Source organism: Schistocerca gregaria, chromosome 11 (assembly GCF_023897955.1).
Source record: "Schistocerca gregaria isolate iqSchGreg1 chromosome 11, iqSchGreg1.2, whole genome shotgun sequence".
NCBI classification, from domain to species: Eukaryota; Metazoa; Arthropoda; class Insecta; order Orthoptera; family Acrididae; genus Schistocerca; species Schistocerca gregaria.
Genome location: NC_064930.1, coordinates 65,396,141 through 65,422,120, shown reverse-complemented (window position 1 = coordinate 65,422,120; position 25,980 = coordinate 65,396,141). Strand labels below are relative to the sequence as shown.

Below are 25,980 nucleotides of genomic sequence, written 5' to 3'. Positions count from 1 at the left end.
ACGGTATAACGGCGATAAGGTAAAACAAGTTCCTGGGCAGGGACATTTAATAGCACGGACATAATTGCCTATCGTACCTTACAGACTGGGGAGGTATACAACAGAGATATACGTAAATATATGAAGATAGTAACTGTTTTCGAAAGAGCAGAAACCACAGAGGACGGTGCAGCATCTCTAGAATAAATTATAATTAACCGAAACCTTCAGCTGCCGACAGGTGTTGTTGATATACCTCGGTGTGGACAGCTGAAAATGCGTGCCCCGACAGGGACTCGAACCCGGGAGCTCCTGCTAACATGGCAGACGCTCTATCCATCTTTTTTTTAATATGTCTCATTTTGTTCTCTATTGTTCGTTGTATCTGTTCGTGGCGGACATCCGATGAGACCAACTCAGGTTCTTTGTTGATCCGTTCACTTTTTTTTTTTTTTTTTTTTTTTGCATGCGGTAGCTAACCCTCTGACAGAACACGCTGAGCTACCGTGCCGGCAGTCCATCTGAGCCACCCAGGACACCACAGATGAATAGCGCGACTGCAGGGACTTATCTCTTGCACGCTTCCCGTGAGACCCACATTCCCAACTGTCCACAATCTACATACGTCTCACGGGTGGCGTGTAACGGAGACGTCCCTGCAGTCGTTGTGGCTCAGATGGATAGGGTGTCTACTATATAAGCAGAAGGTTCCGGGTTCGAGTCTCGGTCAGGGCACACATTTTGAGCTGTCCACATCGAGGTATGTCAACAACACCTGTCGGCAGGTGAGGGTTTCAATTAATTATCATTTATTCTAGAGAAGCTCTACGTTCCTCTGTGGTTTCTGCTCTTTCGAGAACAGTTACTATCTTCATATATATATATATATATATATATATATATATATATATATATATATATATAGGGTATTTCAAAAGTGACCGGTATACTTGAAACGGCAATACAAACTAAACGAGCAGCGATAGAAATACACCGTTTGTTGCAATATGCTTGAACAACAGTACATTTTCAGGCAGACAAACTTTCGAAATTACGGTAGTTTGTCAACAACAGATGGCGATGCAGTCTGGGAAACTCTATAGTACGATATTTTTCACATATCCACCATGCGTAGCAATAATATGGCGTAGTCTCTGAATGAAATTACCCGAAACCTTTGACAACGTGTCTTGCGGAATGGCTTCACATGCAGATGAGATGTACTGCTTCAGCTGTTCAATTGTTTCTGGATTCTGGCGGTGCACCTGGTCTTTCAAGTGTCCCCACACAAAGAAGTCACAGGAGTTCATGTCTGGCGAATAGGGAGGCCAATCCACGCCGCCTCCTGTATGTTTCGGATAGCCCAAAGCAATCACACGATCATCGAAATATTCATTCAGGAAATTAAAGACGTCGGCCGTGCGATGTGGCCGGGCACCATCGTGCATAAACCACGAGGTGTTCGCAGTGTCGTCTAAGGCAGTTTGTACCGCCACAAATTCACGAAGAATGTCCAGATAGCGTGATGCAGTAATCGTTTCGGATCTGAAAAATGGGCCAATGATTCCTTTGGAAGAAATGGCGGCCCAGACCAGTACTTTTTGAGGACGATGGGACTGCAACATGGGGCTTTTCGGTTCCCCATATGCGCCAGTTCTGTTTATTGACGAAGCCGTCCAGGTAAAAATAAGCTTCGTCAGTAAACCAAATGCTGCTCACATGCATATCGCCGTTATCAATCCTGTGCACTACACCATCAGCGAATGTCTCTCGCGCAGAAATGGTTGCGGCGCTGAGAGGTTGCCGCGTTTGAATTTTGTACGGATAGAGGTGTGAACTCTGGCGCATGAGACGATACGTGGACGTTGGCGTCATTTGGACCGCAGCTGCAACACGGCGAACGGAAACCCGAGGCCGCTGTTGGATCACCTGCTGCACTAGCTGCGCGTTGCCCTCTGTGGTTGCCGTACGCGGTCGCCCTACCTTTCCAGCACGTTCCCAGTCCGTTGAAATTTTTCAAACAGATCCTTTATTGTATCGCTTTTCGGTGCTTTGGTTACATTAAACCTCCGTTGCAAACTTGGTCTTGTTGCAACAACACTGTGTTCTAGGCGGTGGAATTCCAACACCAGAAAAATCCTCTGTTCTAAGGAATAAACCATGTTGTCCACAGCACACTTGCACGTTGTGAACAGCACACGCTTACAGCAGAAAGACGACGTACAGAATGGCGCACCCACAGACTGCGGTGTCTTCTATATCTTTCACATCACTTGCAGCGCCATCTGTTGTTGAAAATTGTAACGACTGTAATTTCGAAAGTTTGTCCGCCTGAAAATGTACTGTTGTCCCAAGCATATTGCAACAAGCGCTGTATTTCTATCGCTGCTCGTTTAGTTTTTATTGCCGTTTCAAATATACCGGTCATTTTTGAAACACACTGTATATATATGAAGATACCTTCGTCTGTACGGATGCGCACAGGTTGCCCGAACACTTACGAGAATCGTCAACTTAGTATGCGCGATTGATGAGTGGATGGGCAGATATCTGTTAGGTACATTACGTATGTAGATTGTGGACAGTTGGGAATGTGGGTCTCACGGAGAGCGTGCAAGGGGTAAGTCCCTGCAGTCGCGCTATTCAGCTGTGTTCTCTGTGGCTCAGATGGACAGAGCTTCTGCCATATAAGCACATCCCGGGTTCGAGTCCCGGTCGGGTCACACTTTTTCAGCCGTCCACATCGAGGTATATCAGCAACACCTGTCGACAGCTGAGGGTTTCAGTTAATCATCTTTTCTATAGGTAAATCTGTTTTCACATGTACAATGCCACCAACACTAAGGACCAGGAATTAATTTTCGTTGTCCCTGCAAGCCGCTGGAAACGGACCTGTCAACTGGAAATGGGTAAACGTGGTCGTTCAGTAACATTTGTCCAAAAAAGAAAAAAGTTTGAAATGGCTCTGAGCACTATGCGACTTAACTTCTGAGGTCATCAGTACCCTAGAACTTAAACCTAAGCTAAGTACATCGCACACATGCACGCCCGTGGCAGGATTCGAGCCTGCGACCGTAGCGGTCGGGCGGTTCCAGAATGTAGCGCCTAGAATCGCTCGGCCACCTCGGCAGGCAACATTTGTTATTGTTGTTGTTGCTGTTGTTGTTGTTACTGCTGTTTCTTCAGTGTTCAGAGTCCTTAAACTCGAAACAGCGTTGCACAACCGCAGAAATTTAGAGATAATTAACCTCTGTGGACGGTAATACAGATACATCACCGTGTTTTTAAATTAACTTTTATTCTGTTTCAGCCTTCTTGCCGTGCAGGTATCTTACAGAGTCTGGTAGTGGAACTTTATACGCCTGCGAGGCCGTAGAGGGTTCTTTATATCGAAGTTACGCACAGAATTCCCTGCAGTCGTTTGGGCTATAGCAAACGATCGCTGCTCTCCATACTGTGCGAGGGGGAGAGGTCCGGGGATCTGCTCTCCCGGGCAGACGGCGGAATGCATACCTGCACTTGTGCATCGCCCCCGTGTGTGTGAGTGGGTGTGTGTGGGAGGGAGAGGGAGGTAGGGAGGGAGGGAGGTTAGGGGGCTGGGAGATCGATACATCAAAGGGGCCGCGCCCTTTTTTTTTCTTTTTTTTTTTTTTTGCATCGTGGGCCACAGATGGTGGCGCAAGCGATTTCGCTCTCTGTCCTTCTGTTTCATTCCGCGGAACAGCACGGGTAAAAAATTCCGTCTCTTGCCGTCATCTCGTCCACAAAGGACAGCAGCGCGAGCTATACGACAGGTCATTAAATACTAATTAAAAATTTTTACAGTGCAGGGTGTTACAAAAAGGTACAGCCAAACTTTCAGGAAACATTCCTCACACACAAATAAAGAAAAGATGTTATGTGGACATGTGTCCGCAAACGCTTACTTTCCATGTTTAGAGCTCATTTCAGTTTCGTCGGTATGTACTGTACTTCCTCGATTCACCGCCAGTTGGCCCAATTGAAGGAAGGCAATGTTGACTTCGGTGTTTGTGTTGACATGCGACTCATTGCTCTACAGTGCTAGCATCGAGCACATCAGTACGTAGCATCAACAGGTCAGTGTTCATCACGAACGTGGTCTTGCAGCTAGTGCAATGTTTACAAATGCGGAGTTGGCAGATGCCCATTTTATATATGGATTAGCACGGGGCAATAGCCGTGGCGCGAACGAAGGTGTCCCGACAGGAAGACGTTCGAAGCAATAGATCGCCATCTTAGGGAGCACAGAACATTCCAGCCTATGACTCGCGACTGGGGAAGACATAGAACGACGAGGACACCTGCAATGGACGAGGCAATTCTTCGTGCAGTTGACGATAACCCTAATGTCAGCGTCAGAGAAGTTGCTGCTGTACAAGGTAACGTTGACCACGTCACTGTAGGGAGAGTGCTACGGGAGAGCCAATTGTTTCCGTACCGTGTACAGCGTGTGCAGGCACTATCAGCAGCTGATTGGCCTCCACGGCTACACTTCTGCGAATGGTTCATCCGACAATGTGTCAATCCTCATTTCAGTGCAAATGTTCTCTTTACGGATGAGGCTTCATTCCGACGTGATCAAATTGTAAATTTTCACAATCAACATGTGTGGGCTGACGAGAATCCGCACGCAATTCTGCAATCACGTCATCAACACAGATTTTCTGTGAACGTTTGGGCAGGCATTGTTGGTGATGTCTCGATTGGGCCCCATTTTCTTCCACCTACGCTCAATGGAGCACGTTATCATGATTTCATACGGGATACTCTACCTGTGCTGCTAAAACATGTGCCTTTACAAGTACGACGCAGCATGTGGTTTGTGCACGATGGAGCTCCTGCACATTTCAGTCCAAGTGTTCGTACGCTTCTCAACAACAGATTCGGTGACCGATGGATTGGTAGAGGCGGACCAATTCTGTGGCCTCCACGCTCTCCTGACCTCAACCCTCTTGACTTTCATTTGTGGGGGCATTTGAAAGCTCTTGTCTACGCAACCCCGGTACCAAATGTAGAGACTCTTCGTGCTCGTAATGTGGACGGCTGTGATACAATACGCCATTCTCCAGGGCTCCATCAGCGCATCAGGGATTCCGTGCGACGGAGGGTGGATGCTTGATCCTCGCTAACGGAGGACATTTTGAACATTTCCTGTAACAAAGTGTTTGAAGTCACGCTGGTACGTTCTGTTGCTGTGTGTTTCCATTCCATGATTAATGTGATTTGAAGAGAAGTAATAAAATGAGCTCTAACATGGAAAGTAAGCGTTTCCGGACACATGTCCACATAACATATTTTCTTTCTTTGTGTGTGAGGAATGTTTCCTGAAAGTTTGGCCGTACCTTTTTGTAACACCCTGTATATACTAAACTTACAGAGCGTGTGTGAATGTAGTTGAGGACACCGATGAACATCTCATCAACAATGGCGTCAAACAAGGCGACTCGTATTATCTCCAAAACTGCTTTCAGCAATCCTCGAGAAAGCAATGTCTAAATTAAAGCGGAAAACAAACGGGATCCAAATTCTGGCAAAGAGATTGTACGAGGGTGTAAGACATGAATATTTCTATTGTCTATTGTCAAATCACAATTTATGAAAGATGTTTATATTTTATTAATAGGATTAAGTGTGTCTAGAAAGGAGGATATAAGATGAACATCAACAAAAGCAAAACGAGGATAATGGAATGTAGTCGAATTAAGTCGGGTGATGCTGAGGGAATTAGATAAGAAAATGAGTCACTTAAAGTAGTAAAGGAGTTTAGCTATTTGGGGAGCAAAATAACTCATGATGGTCGAAGTAGAGAGGATATAAAATGTAGATTGGCAATGGCAAGGAAAGCGTTTCTGATGAAGAGAAATTTGTTAACATCGAGTATAGATTTAAGTGTCAGGAAGTCGTTTCTGAAAATATACGCATGGAGTGTAGCCATGTATGGATGTGAAACATGGACGATAACTAGTTTGGAGAAGAAGAGAATAGAGGCTTTCGAAATGTGGTGCTAGAGAAGAATGCTGAAGATTATATGGGTAGATCACATAACTAATGAGGAAGTACTGAATAGGTTTAAGGAGAAGAGGAGTTTGTGGCACAACTTGACTAGAAGAAGGGATCGGTTGGTAGGACATGTTCAGAGGCATCAAGGGATCACCAATTTAGTATTGGAGGGCAAAGTGGAGGGTAAAATTCGTAGAGGGAGACGGAGAGAGGAACACACTAAGCAGATTCAGAAGGATGTAGGTTGCAGTAGGTACTGGGAGATGAAGACGCTTGCACAGGATAGAGTAGCATGGAGAGCTGCATCAAACCAATCTCAGGACTGAAGACCACAACAACAACAGGATTAAGTAGGAATAATTAATATTTGTAATGTTGGGAATAATTGCGGTAGTAGCGAATGTATGTTGACACGAGAGACCGCAAATTGATATAATTTTAAAAAGGGCGGGAGAGACAGCGTATGGATACATTTTAAGAAAAGAGCGGGAAAGACCGCGCATTGATACATTTTGTAATGGTAGCAGGGATTGTCTGCACGAGAAAGCATTGTTCGGGGGAGAGACCGCAGTAGGAAGTCAGTAGTGAGCGAGAAGTGAAGCGAGTCGGTAGCAGGTCTGAAGGGAGAGGTTGAGAGGAGCGGTGTGCCTGCCAGCCACCAGCTGTGACTTACAAGAGATTGTAAACGGATGTATAGAGACACCAGCTAACTATTATCATAAGAGGAACTAATATTATTGAATAAAATTTTTGAGAAACTCAAGACTACTGAAGGTATGTTTGCGCAATGCTAGTTGTAAGATTATTGTAAAAAGTAGCTCCCATTTGAACGTTTGTAAAATCATTTCATTACCAGCAGCAAATATTTGAAGAAACGTTTTCAAAATATAAGTAATTTTTGCCAGCAATATCGCAGTACTGATTATAATCCACGCCAAAAACCTACAACACAAAACTTTGCAATATTTTATTGTTGTCAAGAAAAAGTTTAACTATGAATTACGTAACTTCAGTCAAATTAATTGAAGAACAACGTCAGCTTTGCCATTAAAGAATAACGTCAGCTTAGGTAATAAATAGAGTCACTTATTATGACAGCCCACCAGCAGCCAATAGAGTATAGTAAAACAGAGTAAGTATATTCATGTCCCAGTTCGATGTAGCAGTCAGATGGCGATCCAGTAACAGTAAAAAATTTGAGGAACAGTTTTGGGTTACTGCAGGCAACGACTCAGAGCCACGACGACGACACATTCTATGTTTCGTAGAAATAATCAGAAAATCACTTTTAATAAGAAGCGATTAAATTTGTGTGCGAAGATTGAGAAAGAGAATAAATTTCAAAGGGAAGATTTCATTTGTTGTTATTAAGCAAGAGATGGAAATCCTAAGGAAAGGTTTCGTGGGTTATGGTAAAAGGCAAGGTTATCATTAACAAAAGAGGTATAGAAGAGACGGGAAAGTATCAAGGGTCACTCCAAGATAAATGCGCCGGCCGCGGTGGTCTCGCGGTTCTAGGCGCGCAGTTCGGAACCGTGCGACTGCTACGGTCGCAGGTTCGCATCCTGCCTCGGGCATGGATCTGTGTGATGTGCTTAGGTTAGTTAGGTTTAAGTAGTTCTAAGTTATAGGGGACTGATGACCACAGCAGTTGAGTCCCATAGTGCTCAGAGCCAAAATAAATGCACACTATTTTTGTAAAAATACAGTTTTCATCCTGCATGTGTGAGAGTTCTACAGTGCGTAGATACATCCTTCCCGCTTGTTTTCAAACTTAGTTCAACCTGTTTCCGTGAGAGGCGCCATCACAGCATGTCTCCAAGATGGCTGCTACACTTGTCGTTCGTCAGAAGCAACGTGCTGCCGTAGAATTCCCGTGCTGTGAAAACTAGAAAGTGGGGAACATCCACAAGAGGTTGAAAAAGGTGTACGGAGATGCTGCTGTCGATCGCAGTACAGTTGGTAGGTGGGCGAGCAGGTTACGTGACGAAAGCGGGCACGGCAGTATTGAGGATTGTCCTCGCAGCGGCAGGCCTCGTACTGCACACACTCCAGACAATGTGCACAGAGTTAACGAACTGGTGGCTGCTGACAGACGCGTCACAGTGAACGAATTGTCACGCTACTTAGGGATAAGGGGAAGGGCGTGTTTGCAGAGTACTGAAAGTGTTGGCGTTAAGAAAGGTTTGTGCCAGCTGGGTTCCCAGGATGTCTATAGTGGCTCGCAAAGAAACAAGAACAACGGTATGCAGCCAACTTTTGGAACAGTACGAGAATGGAGGAGATGAATTTCTTGGAATAATTTTGGCTGGTGATGAAACATGGCTCCATCATTTTTCACCAAAGACGAAGAGGCAATCAGATCCTGCAAATTCACCCGTGAAAAAAAAAAAAAAATTCAAAACCACACCTTCAGCTGGAAAAGTTATGGCTACGGTGTTTTTCGATTCCGAAGGACTTTTGCTTGTGGACATCGTACCATGTGGAACCACCATAAATTCTGATGCATATGTGACGAGACTGAAGTAGCTTCAGGCTCGATTGAGTCGTGTTCGACCACATCGGCAAAAGCAGGACGTTTTGCTGTTGCACGACAATACACGGCCAAGTGTCTGTCAAAAAACAGTGGAAGCGATCACAAAACTCGGATGGACAACACTTGAACACCCGCCTTAGTCCTGATCTGGCTCCATGTGACTATCATCTCTTTGGCAAACTGAAAGAGTCTCTTCGTGGAACAAGGTTTGAAGATGATGACTCCCTTGTGCACGGTGCCAAACAGTGGCTCCAACAGGTTGGTCCAGAATTTTACACTGCGGGTATAGAGGCTCTGGTTCCAAGAGGGCGTAAGGCAGTTGAGAGGGATAGAAATTGTGTGGAAAAATGAAAATATTGTTCCTACAGGATGTATACACACTGTAAAACTTTCAAACATGTAGAATAAAAAATGGATTTAAGAAAAAAGTAGTGTGCATTTCTTTTGGACTGACCCTTGAAGTTTGACGAACAGTATTCAGCGATTTCAGTAAATTCGTTCTGAACATCGTGTGATATATTATGAGGATACCTGGCACCAGATGTCTACGTATAGGTCATGCAAAGCTAATGGGCCGTTGGCTCATAGGCCCAGGTCTGCCATCCAGTACCATCCCAGATGTGTTTCATCGAACTCAGATCTTCTTTGCCAAGCCGACAGTTCACTATCGCGCCAGTGATATCACCTTATCACCAATCCGGCCTTGTGGCGTTATCCTGCTGGAAGATGCCACAGCCATCGTGGAAGACATCAGGCATGAAGGGATGCAGATGGCCCGCATCAATGTTCAGCTGCCAAGGTGCCTTCGATCATTACCACAAGTCCCACGGAAGCCCAAGGGAACGTTGCCCCAGAGCACAATTCTGTCCCCACCAATCTCCACAGGACTGAGGGAGGTGGCACAGTGGTTAGCACACTGGGCTGGGATTCGGGAGGGCGACACTTCAATCCCATGTTCAGCCATACTGATTTAAGTTTACTGTGTTTCCCCAACATTGCTTCAGGCAAATACTGGGATGGTTCCTTTGACAGGGCACAGCCTACTTCCTTCCCCGTCCTTCCATAATCCAATGAGGCTTTCGTATCTTACCCCAAATCAACCCAACCCAACCCAGCCAACCTGCATAAGTGGGGCATTTTGTTTCTAGCAGACGTCCACCTGTGTGGCTGTGTATGCAGACACGGCCATCGATCTGTTGTCACATGAAATGTGATTCAGCGCACCAGGCCAGATGCTCCAGTTGGTCAAGAGTCCAATCTCTGTGAGCCTGTGCCAAGTGAAGTTGGGTCAGGTTAGGTTTGGTTAAGTTAGGTTAGGTTAGATGAGAACACCTATGGGTTGTCTATTGTGGGGCCCCATGCTCATGTATGTGCGCTGATCGGTGTGGTCCAAAACACCTGTGCCAACACCAGCAGCTGTAGTGTGTCCTGATGACTGCCACACATCACCATCTATCCTGATTTACAGAGTGGTCAAAGTCTCCGACTTCCACGTTATGTCATGGACGTCCAGCACATTGTCGCCTGCTGGTGGTTTCACCGTCCTTCAACCACTTTCCACACATGCTCATGAAAGCCGCACACCAACAGCCCAACTAGCTATGCTGTTTCATCCCCCAGCACCTGGCCACTATGCCGGCCGGTGTGGCCGAGCGGTTCTAGGCGCTTCAGTCTGGAACCGCGCTACCGCTATTGTCGCAGGTTCGAATCCTGCCACGGGCATGGATGTGTGTGATGTCCTTACGTTAGTTAGGGTTAAGCAGTTCTACGTTCTAGGGGACTGGTGACCTCAGCAGTTACGTCCCACAGTGCTCAGAGCCATTTGAACCATTTTTGGACCTGGCCACTGCACTTTGTCTCTTGTCAGAGACACTTACATCAGTAGATTTCACCAATTTGAACCCCAAATAATCACTAGAAATGAATACCTATTCATAGCTGCTCCACTTACGAACTTCCCTTTCAGAGTCACAAGAGGGCAACGCCACACCAGGCAGCGTTCACTCCAACAGTTGGGCAATGGTCATAATACTCGTATTTTGCCTCATTAGCATACATCAGGTGCGTTCAGCCACTAACACTTCTCCTGAAAGCAGATTGGTTTTATCCAGAGTACTGATAATGCACATTATTCTCTACCTTTACGACTATAAAACCTGATGTTTCAACGAAATCTCTGTTCAACACGACAGCCTTATGCCAACTTACTGGGAGGGTCTGTATGCCCACATGGAACCACTCAACTGGTCGACGTTGCAGACAACACAGACGTCCAGATGAGCAGTGAGGTGTTTCACTGTGATCCACCGATCACCTCGGATGAGACTGTCCGCACATTCCAACAAGGCTGGAGTCACAGTTGTGTGCAGCCGATCAGTGCATGAGTGGCTGGACAGGTCTGCTCGGCATTCTTGCCCAACGACTCACCGTGCTTTTGTTCACCGCCAGGTCTTCGTAGACATTCTTCAATCGCCTATGAATACCTGCGATGTCTGGTTTTCTGCCAAAATAAGCTTAGTGACAGCTCTCTACCTGGAATGTACCACCATTCCAGAAGCCATTTTGAAGGCTACGTGTAGTCCCACCACTTATCAGAAGCTCATGAAACTATAAGGGCTGCAGCAGAAATATTCCACGGTGTTCTACAACAAATTATGCATTTTTCCAACTGAAATCGGACGAGAAAAAATATATGGCAATACCTAGTGCTCACTTTTCTTATCTTCACTATGGGAAAGAGAACGAGAGAGAGAGAGAGAGAGAGAGAGAGAGAGAGAGAGAGAGAGAGAGAGAGAGATGAGAGTTGTGGGTCCGATTTGATTTCTAACTGCTACTTATTTTTCTTCTTCTTGAAACATTTCTACTTATTCCTCCAGGGAATTCCTCTTTCCCTTCTCTCCCTCCTCACTTTCTCCCTGCTCTCTCCCTCTCCTCCCCCCTCCCCAGGCTTCCACACCCCCCTCCCCACCCCTTCCCTTCTTCTCTCCCACTGGCATCCTACCCCTCACTCCCTCCTCCCCTCCCCTCTTACTTACGGCAGGCCCCCGACTTTTTCATCAAACAGTATGTTTTAGCGCGCCGAAGTACGTCGCCACTGTGGTAGTGTTTCTCTTCCCATCATTTCATCAGTGTCTCTCCTGCAGTGCTCTTATGTTCATGTGTGCAACTCTGTGTCTCCATTTGTTATAGTGCTGAACTTTTTTATACAAGCAGCGCATCTGTGAATGTCTTCCTTTATTTTAATATGTATGGCTCCTGTTTTTATCCTCCACGTATGTTTGTTTTTATGTCTTCCTGTTTAATGTATGTTTTTCTATTGCCGAAGAGCAACACAGATAGGGCGCTGCCGGCCTACTTTTACGTAAAGGCTTTAAAATCACAATAAAGAAAAAAAAAATTCTACGTACGCAGGTCGTTCACAGAGCCTCTCCCATGCTATGTAGAGCTAACAGCAGTCATACACGCGCGCGCACACACGCACACACACGCACACGCACACACACACACACACACACACACACACACACACAGAGAGAGAGAGAGAGAGAGAGAGAGAGAGAGAGAGAGAGAGAAAAAGAGAGAGACTCACTGACCTCTGACCCTGATGTGACGTCCAGCAAGGGTGGCTGTGTCGGCAGTCAGTGGCGTCCGGGCATCGTCCACTGAGACGCTCACTGCGCTGACGTCCACGCCGCGTCGGTTGCACGACGCCTGCAGCGCCTCTCTGTGAACAACGAAAAAAGACACTTATTTAATACACACACATATTGCAGATTACCTTCCTTAAGTAACAGTGCCTCTGTGTTAGATCCGATCCACTCTGAATGAGCTTTCGAAAATTTGCATAATGTTCATCATCAGGAGATGATGAAGGGCCAAATATGCGAAAGCTTGAGATTTTTTCCTAGCTATACTGCGGCGTCAACACCAAGTGCATTATACTGATGACCACACTATCTACAGAGCTCGTATTTCGTAATTAAATTTTCTCTTATACAAGAGCCAGCCGGATAGACCAAGCGGTTCTGGGCGCTACAGTCTGGAACCGCGCGACCACTACAGTCGCAGGTTCGAATCCAGCCTCGGGCATGGATGTGTGTAATGTCCTTAGGTTAGTTAGATTTAGGTAGTTCTAAGTTCTAGGGGACTGATGACCTCAGAAGTTAAGTCCCATAGTCCTTATACAAGATATGCTGACCACAAAGACACCAGAGCATTGAACTCCAAGTTGCTATGATTTATTTTCCTGTAACTAGCGCACTACTGCTTCTGTAGTCCTGGGTACTTGCGTATCTGCTTTGATACGGGACTACCAACTACGACATTTCGTCTTTCTAAAACTCCTTAAATTTTTTTCTTAAATCTTTCAATTTTCTCAGTCGAAGAAATATTTTACATTACGATTGATTACTAATTTTGCTTGGTAAACAACTATCTTCAGATCACTCATGGTGAAGGCTCTGTGTCTCCATACACTGCATACTATAACATCATCTTCTGGAAGAGTGTATCTTGTAACATGCTCATTAATGAGCCAGGCTTCGATTCAATATTTGTTATAATGCAAAACGTGATTTCAGACCATGGTGCACAGCACTCAGTTCCTAATTCTCTCTTAGTGAGGAAATTTCGCATTAGAGTACAGTGTCACACAGTCTTCAACACACATTCAGGGTGTTCGGAAATTGCCATTACAAACTTCTTGTAAGAGGACTGTGTACACAATGTTTGCAGTAGCAACCGAAAACGTATTTGTTAGGTATATTTGCAACAAGGTACTCATGGCAGGGCTGGTTACGTCAGCCTGGGTGAGGGAATTTGACGTCTGCCGCGCCTCTCTCTCCTGGTTCGAGCCTCACTCACCACTCTATGAGCGTTAAATGGAAATCGTGCTTTACTTTAACCTCGTACAGTTTTGTGGTGGCTTCACTTTAGCGAAGATGCTAAATTCCAGGCAAAATCTTTTATTAGCTGTAACTCCGTAACTAAACATTAGCGCACCTATGTTTATATGAACTTTTTTCTTTAGTTTTATTTTTAGAATAACATATTAAAATATTTCGATATATTCCTGAATGACCTTATATATACAGGTGTGAGTTAGCAATTGACGCATTACTTATCACACACTGTGTAAATAGTGTGTAATGAGTGACGCGTAAATTGCCAACTCACACCTGTATACAGTGTGTTAATAGAATTTCTTGTATGGGAAATAAGGAATTGTCAAAGGGTAGGTTTTCCAGTTTGTTTACCAATTTTACTTTGCTATCTGTGAGATATTTTTTATAACTCGGCAAGTGAACAAAAACTTGATTTGCAATATTTTGCTTTCTTTTTTGAGGTGAAAACAACCTTACCGTCATATAATGAATGTTCCTTCTGGTATTGTAATTACGTACATCATCGTTCCTTTTGAACTGCAGTGGATTATTTGCACCAAACTTCATGAGGGAAAGATATATACTATGAAACAATAATCAGAATGCCCAATTCCCTAAACATTTTGTACAAGATTATTGTGGGTGAGCACCACATGTTATTCTTAAGCACGTTTTTCTGCAATGAAGTCTTCCTCTCTTAAGGACGAGTTACGTCTGAACATTATCCCTGCGGTCGCAGGTTCGAATCCTGCCTCGGGCATGGATGTGTGTGATGTCCTTAGGTTAGTTAGGTTTAAGTAGTTCTAAGTTCTAGGGGACTGATGACCTCAGATGTTAAGTCACATAGTGCTCAGAGCCATTTGAAACAACCATTTGAACCATTTTGTAAATGTACTGAATTCTCCAACCCCAACATTTTCAGTGCTGCTACGACCAAATGTGGCTGAACTAAATAGTTACAGGAGTTCCAAAATGTTCTCTTTCCAGTTTAAATTCTCATCGGTATGGACACCTTAAAATTTTGAAGTTTCCACCCTGTTTATTATTTACTCACAACGTGTCAAACTTACCATAAGTGAAGCACCCCTAGATGTGCAGAAATGTCTTTTTAAAATTGAGGGTGAGACCATTCCATGAAAACCAGTCAGATTTTCATTCTTAATTTTGTATCCTCTGCACTTCTGGAATCATCAGTAGTTTTGTTGCCAAATAGAAAAACTCATCTACTACTTTTAGATTGTTCAAATGGCTCTAAGCACTAAGGACTTAATATCTGTGGTCATCAGTCCCCTAGAACTTGTTGTTTGTTGTTGTTGTGGTCTTCAGTCCTGAGACTGGTTTGATGCAGCTCTCCATGCTACTCTATCCTGTGCAAGCTTCTTCATCTCCCAGTACCTACTGCAGCCTACATCCTTCTGAATCTGCTTGGTGTATTCATCTCTTGGTCTCCCTCTACGATTTTTATCCTCTACCCTGCCCTCCAATACTAAACTGGTGATCCCTTGATGCCTCAAAACATGTCCTACCAACCGATCCTTTCTTCTGGTCAAGTTGTGCCACAAACATCTCTTCTCCCCAATCCTATTCAATACTTCCTCATTAGTTATGCGATCTACCCATCTAATCTTCAGAATTCTTCTGTATCACCACATTTCAAAAGCGTCTATTCTTTTCTTGTCCAAACTATTTATCGTCTACGTTTCACTTCCATACATGGCTATACTCCATACAAATACTTTCAGAAATGTCTTCCTGACACTTAAATCTATACTCGATGTTAACAAATTTCTCTTCTTCAGAAACGCTTTCCTTGCCATTGCCAGTCTACATTTTATATCCTCTCTACTTCGACCATCACCAGTTATTTTGCTCCCCAAATAGCAAAACTCCTTTGCCACTTTAATTGTCTCATTTCCTAATCTAATTCCTTCAGCATCCTTAGAACTACTTAAACCTAACTAACATAAGGACATCTCACACATCCATGTCCGAGGCAGGATTCGAACGCGCGACCGTAGCAGCAGCGCGATTCCGATAAGAAGCGGCTAGAACCGCTCGGCCACAGCGGCCGGCTACTACTTTTAGAGTCTCGCTGTCTAGTCACTTTATTTTGCAATTATATCATTTAATTCGACTACAGACCGTTACAGCTGTTTCACTTTTGTTGGTGTTCACCTTTCAATCTCTTCTCAAGACACTATCGGTTCCGTTGTATTGCTCTTCAAAATCCTTTGCTGTCTCTGACAGAATTCCGGAGTCATCAGCAAACACAAAGTTTTTGTTTCTTCTCCATAATATTTCTAGTTGGTTTCCTTTACTAGGTACTATATGTAGAGGCTAAATAACATAGAGGGTACGTTACAACTTATTTCACTCCTCAACCACTGCTTCCCTTTAGTGTTCTTCGGTACTTGTAACTGCAGTCTGCTTTACTGTAAGTGTTATAGACATGGTACGATAAAAAGTACAGTTATTAGCAAACGATACATATCGTAATAGATGTTTCGCCTAATTACATCGAACTGATGTGATGTAACGGACGTATTTTGGCATACAGGGAATACAAGTCGCGAGGGAATCTCATTACACGATTAATATATGGCAAGCACTTGAGCGGCTGTGTACACGAAAATTTCGCAGCGCGGTATCTACAACTGTAACTAAGGCCGCACAAAATTACAGGCACGAATGCATGCAATGTCGAATTGAGGTGAGTTAATTGTGACTCAGTCGGCGGTAATAGGACCAAATGATATGTAAATCTCGTGGCGGTATCTGATTATGACACAGGGAGTACCGGTAGCAAAAAGATTTGTGCTATTTTTCAGTCCTATATCTCCTACGCGAGTATAAATAGAAACCTGGGACAAATTTTTACACCGCTTAGAACTACGAGGGCCGTCCAGTATGAAATGCAATACTTTCTTTTTTCGAAACGACGTTGGTTTTATCCAGGATCCCAGTACAGCGTATTATCCCCCATTATCTTGACTGCTTTTCAACGTTATCCCCGTTCAGTGCGACGGACTTCAAATGGTTAACATCTATGGTCATCATTCCCCTAGAACTTAGAACTACTTAAACCTAACTAACCTAAGGACATCACACAACACCCAGTCATCACGAGGCAGACAACATCCCTGACCCAGCCGGGGATCGAACCCGGGAAACCGGGCGTGGGAAGCAACGGACTTCCGCCACCTCACTGGGACGGTCTGTAATCCTGCAAGGTATAACTCTGCTGCCCGAAGTCGTTTCCAACCTCTTTTCTGTATCAGTAACCTCCGCATCATCTACATGTACATGTACATGTACATCTACATCTACATCCATAATCCGCAAGCCACCTGACGCTGTGTGGCGGAGGGTACCCTGAGTACCTCTATCGGTTCTGCCTTCTATTCCAGTCTCGTATTGTTCGTTGAAACAAAGATTGTCGGTATGCCTCTGTGTGGGCTCTAATCTCTCTGATTTTATCCTCACGGTCTCTTGGCGAGATATACGTAGGAGGGAGCAATATACTGCTTGACTCTTCGGTGAAGGTATGTTCTCGAAACTTCAACAAAAGCCCGTACCGAGCTACTGAGCGTCTCTCCTGCAGAGTCTTCCACTGGAGTTTATCCATTATCTCCGTAACGCTTTCGCGATTACTGAATGATCCTGTAACGAAGCGCGCTGCTCTCCGTTGGATCTTCTATATCTCTTCTATCAACCCTATCTGGTACGGATCCCACACTGCTGAGCAGTATTCGAGCAGTGGGCGAACAAACGTACTGTAACCTACTTCCTTTGTTTTCGCATTGCATTTCCTTAGGATTCTTCCAATGAATCTCAGTCTGGCATCTGCTTTACCGACGATCAACTTTATATGATCATTCCATTTTAAAACACTCCTAATGCCTACTCCCAGATAATATATGGAATTAACTGCTTCCAGTTGCTGACCTGCTATATTGTAGCTAAAGGGATCTATCTTTCTATGTATTCGCAGCACATTACACTTGTCTACATTGAGATTCAGTTGCCATTCCCTGCACCATGCGTCAATTCGCTACAGATCCTCCTGCATTTCAGTACAATTTTCCATTGTTACAACCTCTCGATATACTACAGCATCATCCGCAAAAAGCCTCAGTGAACTTCCGATGTCATCCACCAGGTCATTTATGTATTTTGTGAATAGCAACGGTCCTACGAGACTCCCCTGCGGCACACCTGAAATCACTCTCACTTCGGAAGACTTGTCTCCATTGAGAATGACATGCTGCGTTCTGTTATCTAGGAACACTTCAATCCAATCACACAATTGGTCTGATAGCCCATATGCTCTTACTTTGTTCATTAAACGACTGTGGTGAACTGAATCGAACACCTTGCGGAAATCAAGAAACACGGCATCAAGTACCGCCTGCTGTAGAGTGCATACTTTGTTGGGCGAAGCAAATGGAAGTCGGAAAGTGCAACATCTGGGTAACAGGGCGGTTCGTATGATGCGTTACACTATGTGGTCAAAAGTAGCCGGACGCCTGGCTGAAAATAACTTCCAAGTTCGTGGCACCGTCCATCGGTAATGCAGGATTTCAATATGGTGATGGCCAACCCTTAGCCTTGATGACAACTTCCACTCTTGCAGGCATACGTTCAATCAGGTGAAGGAATGTTTTTGGGGAATGGCAGCCCATTCTTCGCAGAGTGCTGGACTGAGGAGAGGTATTGATGTCGGTCGGTGAGACATGGCACCAAATCGGCGTTCCAAAACATCCCAAAAGTGTTCTCTAGGATTCAGCTCAGAACTCTGTGCAGGCCAGTCCATTACAGAGGGATGTTATTGTCATGTAACCACTCCGCCACAGGCCGTGCATTATCAACAGGTGCTCGATCGAGTTGAAAGATGCGGTCGCCATCCCTGAATTGCTCTTCAACAGTGGGAAGCAGAAAGGTGCTTAAAACAACAATGCAGGCCTGTGCTGTGATAGTGCCACGTAAAACAACAAGGGGTGTAAGCCCCCTCCGTGAAAAACACCACCTCACCATAACGCCACGGCCTTCGAATTTTCCTGTTGGCACTACACACGCTGGCAGATGACGTTCACCGGGCATTCGCCATACCCACACCCTGCCATCGGATCGCCACATTGTGTACCGTGATTGGACACTCCACACAATGTTTTTGCACTTTTCAATCGTCCAATGTTTGCTCTCAATTGTGTACATAGTTCTGCGTAGTTAGCGCGTGCACAACTTTCCCACTAGAGCGCGCCCCGCTAAGCACAACAGTGCAGGCGCAGCACTCGTCCGTCTCCACACTACGAGATGGCGCTGCCTTAGAGACGGACCAAATTCTGCTTCCGCCGATCCGCGTATTAATATGTAACGCAGCCAATGAGATTGATACTAATGTAGATCCTTTTCTCCTCACGGATCACACTCGCGCAGTGATACCTGATCGCTCGAGGTATTATAACAAGTGTACAGACCTCCGATTAGTCAGTCTGCATTAGTCTGCACCTGTCTGTACCAGTCTGCATTTGTTTGTACCAGTCTATAGGCAAGTTTCAGTCTGCGGCGACATTACACCAGATGTACTGCGGCGTGTACGACATTCATTACGTCAGAGATTGCAATTGTGTGCAGCAAATGATGGCCACCACATTGAACATCTTTTGGTCGGACATGTCGGGACACACTCTGTTCCACTCCGTAATTGAAAACGGAAACCACGTGTGTACGTGTACATCACCCTCATGGTAATGTACATGTGCGTCAGTGAAAAAGACCAATAAAAAGGTGTTAGCATGTGGACGTAATGTGCTGTTCCAGTCTCTTCTGTACCTAAGGTCCATCACCGTTCCCTTTGGATCCCTACGTAATTCGGTGCTCTCCGATACACACGATCGAACAGTGGAGGAGTGGTACTCAAGCGTCAACTTTAGGTTACAATGTCTCCGGATGTAATTAACATTTTACAATGCAACAAACGGCACTGATTATTTATTTGTTTATATGTTCAGATGTGCTAACAAAACTAACGGAGTTCCATTTTTTTAAAAAAAGGTAGGTTTGTGTTAAAAAACAAACTTCCGTGCATTTTTGTATGGTTTGTATTAACAAATTACACTAGCCCTCACCTCACGTTCGGTCTGCGGAACCGATTCGTCAGTATTTGATGTGGTTTACGAAATATATCCAGCGGTAACGTTAGGTGACTCCCCCTGTAATATATATATATATATATATATATATATATATATATATATATATATATATATATATATATATATATATATATCTGTGTGTGTGTGTGTGTGTGTGTGTGTGTGTGTGTGTGTGTGCGTATAGAGTATTAATGATTTTATTTGGAATTTTTCGAAGGCAGGAACCAAAAAATTTGCCCCCCCCCCCCCCCCCCCCCCGACCGAGATTCTGGATCCGTCCCTAGTTGAACCCTCTGGCAGGCACTTAAGCGCGGATTAGCGATGTAGATGCAGATGCGGCGAGGTTTTCGTCGAGAGCACGGCTGCACCTCATAGCATTCCACGATGGGAGCATCTTTTCCGAGACACTGGTTTATGCAGCACGGATTCCACAGGTGCGCCCCGCGGGCTCATTCAAGATACAGAGCACGTTCAGCAGACTTTCTGCATGCCACTGCGGTCCACTAAAGTCTACTCGGTCCGTCAGACGTGAGTTTGGCCCAGCTAGTATAGAAGTCCTCAGTGTGACTGGATAACAGCCACAAGCAGAAAAACAAAACCGTTTACATAACTGCACTCTCCACATTGATGGGACCACCTGTCAGAAGTCTGATTAACCAGCTTCTGGAGCGCGGACCGATGCGAGACTTGCAGGAAGGTGGTCAGTGAGGTTCTGGAAGGTACCCACAGGTGTGTGGAACCATGCCGGCTCCAGTGCTGTTTTGCGCTAGGTTTCCCGGTTCAGGATTCATGGCACAGACAGCCCGCCGAAGGTGCTCCCCAGAGATTCACAATTGGTTTTAAATTCGAGGTGTTTGACGGCCAGGGGAGTACGGTAAACTCATACTGGTACGTTTCGAACTACACCGGCCGCTGTGGCCGATCGGTTCTAGGCGCTTAGGTCCGGAACCGCGCTGCTGCTACGGTCGCAGGTTCGAATCCTGCCTCGGGCATGTATGTGTGTGATGTCCTTAGGTTAGTTAGGTTTAAGTAGTTCTAAGTTCTAGGGGACTGACAACCTCAGGTGTTAATGAAGTCCCATACTGCTTAGAACCATTTTAGAACTACACATTGTAATGTAACGGACTACTGAAACTACCGATACCACCGGCTGGCCATGTGTGCGGTGGCGTCAATCACCTTGAAGGAACAAGTGAACTTTAATTACGTAAACATAAAAATATTGCCGGCCGAAGTGGCAGAGCGGTTCTAGGAGCTACAGTCTGGAACCACGCGACCGCTACGGTCGCACGTTCGAATCCTGCCTCGGGCATGGATGTGTGTGATGTCCTTAGGTTAGTTAGGTTTAAGTAGTTGTAAGTTCTAGGGGACTGACAACCTCAGGTGTTAATAAAGTCCCATACTGCTTAGAACGATTTTCGAACTACATATTGTAATGTAACGGACTACTGAAACTACCGATACCACCGGATGGCGAGGTGTGCGGTGCCATGCAACAACTTGAAGGAGAAAGTGAACTTTAACTACGTACACATAAACATATCGCCCGCCGGAGTGGCCGAGCGGTTCTAGGCGCTACAACCTGAACGGCGCGACCGCTACTGCGCAGGTTCAAATCCTGCCTCTGGCATGGATGTGTGTGATGTCCTTAGGTTAGTTAAGTTTAAGTAGTTGTAAGTTCTAGGGGACTCGTGACGACATCAGTGAAGTCTCACAGCGCTCAGAGCCATTTGAACCATAAACATATTATTATTTTGTTATAAAACTGTTAATAAGAGGACAATCATTAGGTATATTGCCACAGAACTATATTATTCACACTTTTCATTTTTCATACTATGTTTTTCATAGATGTATACGTGAGATGTGTAAAATACCGATATACAACCAAGGTTGGCAGTACTGCACAGTTTGTAAGCTCTGTGAACAGGATCCGGTGGTTGGCGGGTGTAGAGACAATGGGCTGTTGGTGTTGAGACGTCCTGTAATACGCTTGCTTTGAGAAGGTCAAGGATAGAGGGAACGAAATGATGTATTGGAAAAGATGTTACATTGAAAATTATTGAATATCGTCACGATCAGCATTTATAAAATAAAAGTAGGAAGTTTATATATGTGTCAGTTCTCACGCAGCAGAATACACACCTTGGACCTAAAATTGATTTAACATCACTGGACCAAGAGCGTGCAACAACGACCAATAAAGGTAAGAAAATTATACTACTCAAAATTCAAATTGTGATTACACCTTTCTTTCTCCATGTCTTCAACCCTTCATGTACTCTGTTGTTAGAGTAAGCAGAGCGACGGGGACATGTGGTCACCTAGGCACACCAGGGAGACCACACAGGTTTAAAATGATCATTTGCAGCTAAATATACTACGACTGATAATAATTAACATTTGTCCCCCGGAGAAAGAGGTGCATTGCAACATGTACGCTGCGAACTGACTCACACGTTGCATTGTCCTGCTGGAAGATGCCATCGTGCCGAGGGAAAAAGAGACTGCATGTAGTAATGGACGTGGCCCCCAGGGATAGATGCACGCTTGTGTTGACCCACTGAACCTCCCAGAACCACTAGATCACCATGGGAATACCACGAAAACGATCCCCATTTGTAGACTTAGAGAAAGCTTTTGACAATGTTGACTGGAATACTCTCTTTCAAATTCTAAAGGTGGCAGGGGTAAAATACATGGAGCGAAAGGCTATTTACAATTTGTACAGAAACCAGATGGCAGTTACAAGAGTCGAGGGGCATGAAAGGGAAGCAGCGGTTGGGAAGCGAGTGAGACAGGGTTGTAGCCTCTCCCCGATGTTATTCAATCTGTATATTGAGCAAGCAATAAAGGAAACAAAAGAAAAATTCGGAGTAGGTATTAAAATCCATGGAGAAGAAATAAAGACTTTGAGGTTCGCCGATGCCATTGTAATTCTGTCAGAGACGGCAAAGGACTTGGAAGAGCAGTTGAACGGAATGGATAGTGTCTTGAAAGGAGGGTATAAGATGAACATCAACAAAAGCAAAACGAAGATAATGGAATGTCGAATTAGGTCGGGTGATGCTGAGGGAATTAAATTAGAAAATGAGACACTTAAAGTAGTTTTGCTATTTGGGAAGCAAATGTTGGTCGAAGTAGAGAGGATATAAAATGTAGACTGGCAATGGCAAGGAAAGCGGTTCTGAAGAAGAGAAATTTGTTAACATCGAGTATAGATTTAAGTGTCAGGGAGTCATTTCTAAAAGTATTTGTATGGAGTGTACCCATGTATGGAAGTGAAACATGGGCAATGAATAGTTTGGACAAGAAGAGAACAGAAGCTTTCGAAATGTGGTGCTACAGAAGAATGCTGAAGATTAGATGGGTAGACCACATAACTAGTGAGGAGGTATTGAATGCAATTGGGGAGAAGAGTAGTTTGTGGCACAACTTGACCAGAAGAAGGGATCGGTTGGTAGGACATGTTTTGAGGCATCAAGGGATCACAAATTTAGTATTGGAGGGCAGCGTGGAGGGCAAAAATCGTAGAGGGAGAGCAAGAGATGAATACACTAAGCAGATTCAGAAGGATGTAGGTTGCAGTAGGTACTGGGAGATGAAGAAGCTTGCACAGGATAGAGTAGCATGGTGAGCTGCATCAAACCAGTCTCAGGACTGAAGACCACAACAACAACAACAACAACAATATCCTCTAAGAAAATTTTAGCATTCTCTGGATCCATAGGGGGCAGAAGGAAGCGAGGAAAGCAACGGACCAGATGGAAGGATGACATCGATGATGGCGGGGTGGCAATGGGCCTGAGTAAAGGAAAATGGACTACAAAAGCCAGTAACAGAGAGCACTGGAAGAGGAATGTCTCAAGCGGCAGTTAAGAAGAAGAATCACAATCCTAGCTGGATATCCCATACCAAGGTACTGTCTTTAAAATGCATCTTTCTGGTGCTGAATCTAAATATTTCGTAATAATTGTATAATCCTAATCGAATTGGTTTCCCTCATATATGTCACGCAGGATTCTGTGTGGGAATACTTCCAGTATGGCATGGTAGACTTTTTTTTAATCATACCGACTTCGATCGGAATCATGTTAACGAAATGGGCTCGTAATGTTTAAACTCAGAATGTCGGTTTAGTCCAGTTGTACCACACATACCTTGTCTACCCAGTTCGAAGCCATACTATTTTACAAGGCACACCCGGTCATCAGCATTCTTCTACAGCACCACATTTCAGAAGTGTGAACTCCCTTGCTGTGTACACTGTTTATCGTCAACGTTTCACTTCCTTACAACGCTACAAAAAAATGGTTCAAATGGCTCTGAGCACTATGGGTCTTAACATCTGTGGTCATCAGTCCCCTACAACTTAGAACTACTTAAACCTAACTAACCTAAGGACACCACACATCCATGCCCGAGGCAGGATTCGAACCTGTGACCGTAGCGCTCACGCGCTTCCAGACTGAAGCGCCTAGAGCCGCACGGCCACACCGACCGGCTACAACGCTACGGTTCTGACAAATATCTTAGCGCAGGTGTCCTAACACAAAAATCTATCTTAGTTTCTTAGTTTCATGTTCCATGGAGAATTTTGTATCATAAATCGTAATGACATGAAACGAGGCATTTTACATTGGGATCACAAATTAATCTGTAAATATGGTTACGTACTGAAAATTAATAAAGCTTTTTTTTAAATACATCGTGATTCACGAAGCTACGCAAATATTTTAACATGTTATTCTACAAGTAAAACTAAAGATAAAAGTTAGTATAAACGTAGGACCGCAAATGTTTACTTACGGAGTTACGTCGAATAAAAGATTTTGCCTAATATGAAGCCGTTGCAAAACTGTAGAGGTTAAAGTAAAGCACTATTTCCATTTATTTTGTTGTTATTGGTATGGTGAATCTAAAAAAACATGGCCCAGACGTGTATCTGCAGTAGTTTTCCATAACATACAGAGGACCAAAGACGTAATTTCGTAAAATTTTTAATTAATTAACTACTTGGCCCAATTTGTCTTTTAAATTCCAGATAGTTGCATAAAGTTTTCAACAGTTGTAGAGAACTTAATTTTGGAAAAATGATGGAAATAACGTTAACTGAAACTGTATGAATGTGTCAGATACTCTGCTTTTATTAATACCATAGCACAGTAGAATTCACATTAAACAGGAAAAAACAAAGTGCATTGTTCAGGAAGTTGGACAGTGTACATACTAACTCGTTTCAAGGTTAGGAAAAGACTGAAACGACTCAGGAAGTTGGACAGTGTACATACTAACTCGTTTCAAGGTTAGGAAAAGACTGAAACGACTCACTAACGGTTGGCCACTCTGACATAAACGTTTCTACGAGGGTTCGAACTTTAATAGCGGCAACTATTTATTTACAGCTCCTGCAAAATCGATACGTGTTTCAAAGTTTTAGCCCGCATCTCGTGGTCGTGCGGTAGCGTTCTCGCTTCCCGCGCCCGGGTTCCCGGGTTCGATTCCCGGCGGGGTCAAGGATTTTCTCCGTCTCGTGAAGGCTGGGTGTTGTGTGTTGTCCTTAGGTTAGTTAGGTTTAAGTACTTCTAAGTTGTAGGGGACTGATGACCATAGATGTTAAGTCCCATAGTTCTCAGAGCCATTTGAACCATTTTTCAAAGTTTCATTGACCTTCAGAGAAGTCACCAGCATTGTGTTTACGCCGTTGCCAGAGATTCTGGAAGTCGTAGGATACTCTTAGCAGTGCCGGTTGTGTTCACAGTTCGAGCGGCGCTGTCTGTTGCCCGGCGAATTTGCAGCAGTTCTGAAGCGAATGCCGTGAAGTGTTTCCTAAGAGCAGCTCTCGAGCAGACCACGAAGGTAAAGTTACACAGATTCAAGGCGACAGGGATGCATACCAACAATCGGTCTTCCGACCCACCACTCGATACAGGAGCAGCAAAGGGAAGAAGTGGCAACAGTCATGCACAAAGCATTCATTCTCTGCCACTCACCGTATGGTGACTAACAGAGTGTAGGCGTATAGAGTAGGCGGAATTTACGTACGTGTACGTTTTAATATGCAGCGTGCGAGGAATACAGTTGCGAAGTTGGAATATAGGGTGTTACAAAAAGGTACGGCCAAACTCCCAGGAAACATTCCTCGCACAAAAATAAAGAAAATATGTTATGTGGACATGTGTCCGGAAACGCTTAATTTCCATGTTAGAGCTCATTTTAGTTTCGTCAGTATGTGCTGTACTTCCTCGATTCACAGCCAGTTGGCCCAATTGAAGGAAGGTAATGTTGACTTCGGTGCTTGTGTTGACATGCGACTCATTGCTCTACAGTACTAGCATCGAGCACATCAGTACGTAGCATCAACAGGTCAGTGTTCGTCACGAACGTGGTTTTGCAGTCAGTGCAA

At 44.5% G+C, this 25,980-nt stretch overlaps 1 protein-coding gene across 1 annotated transcript in view; it reads right to left on the bottom strand.

Annotated features, from left to right (window-relative positions):
• LOC126295469 (pleckstrin homology domain-containing family G member 5) overlaps positions 1 to 25,980 on the bottom strand; it is a 1,663,439-nt gene that overhangs the window by 424,738 nt on the left and 1,212,721 nt on the right. Inside the window, exon 9 of the mRNA XM_049988005.1 lies at positions 12,130 to 12,260. Within this exon, the coding sequence (XP_049843962.1) occupies positions 12,130 to 12,260 (131 nt within the window). The remainder of the gene's footprint in view (positions 1 to 12,129; positions 12,261 to 25,980) is intronic.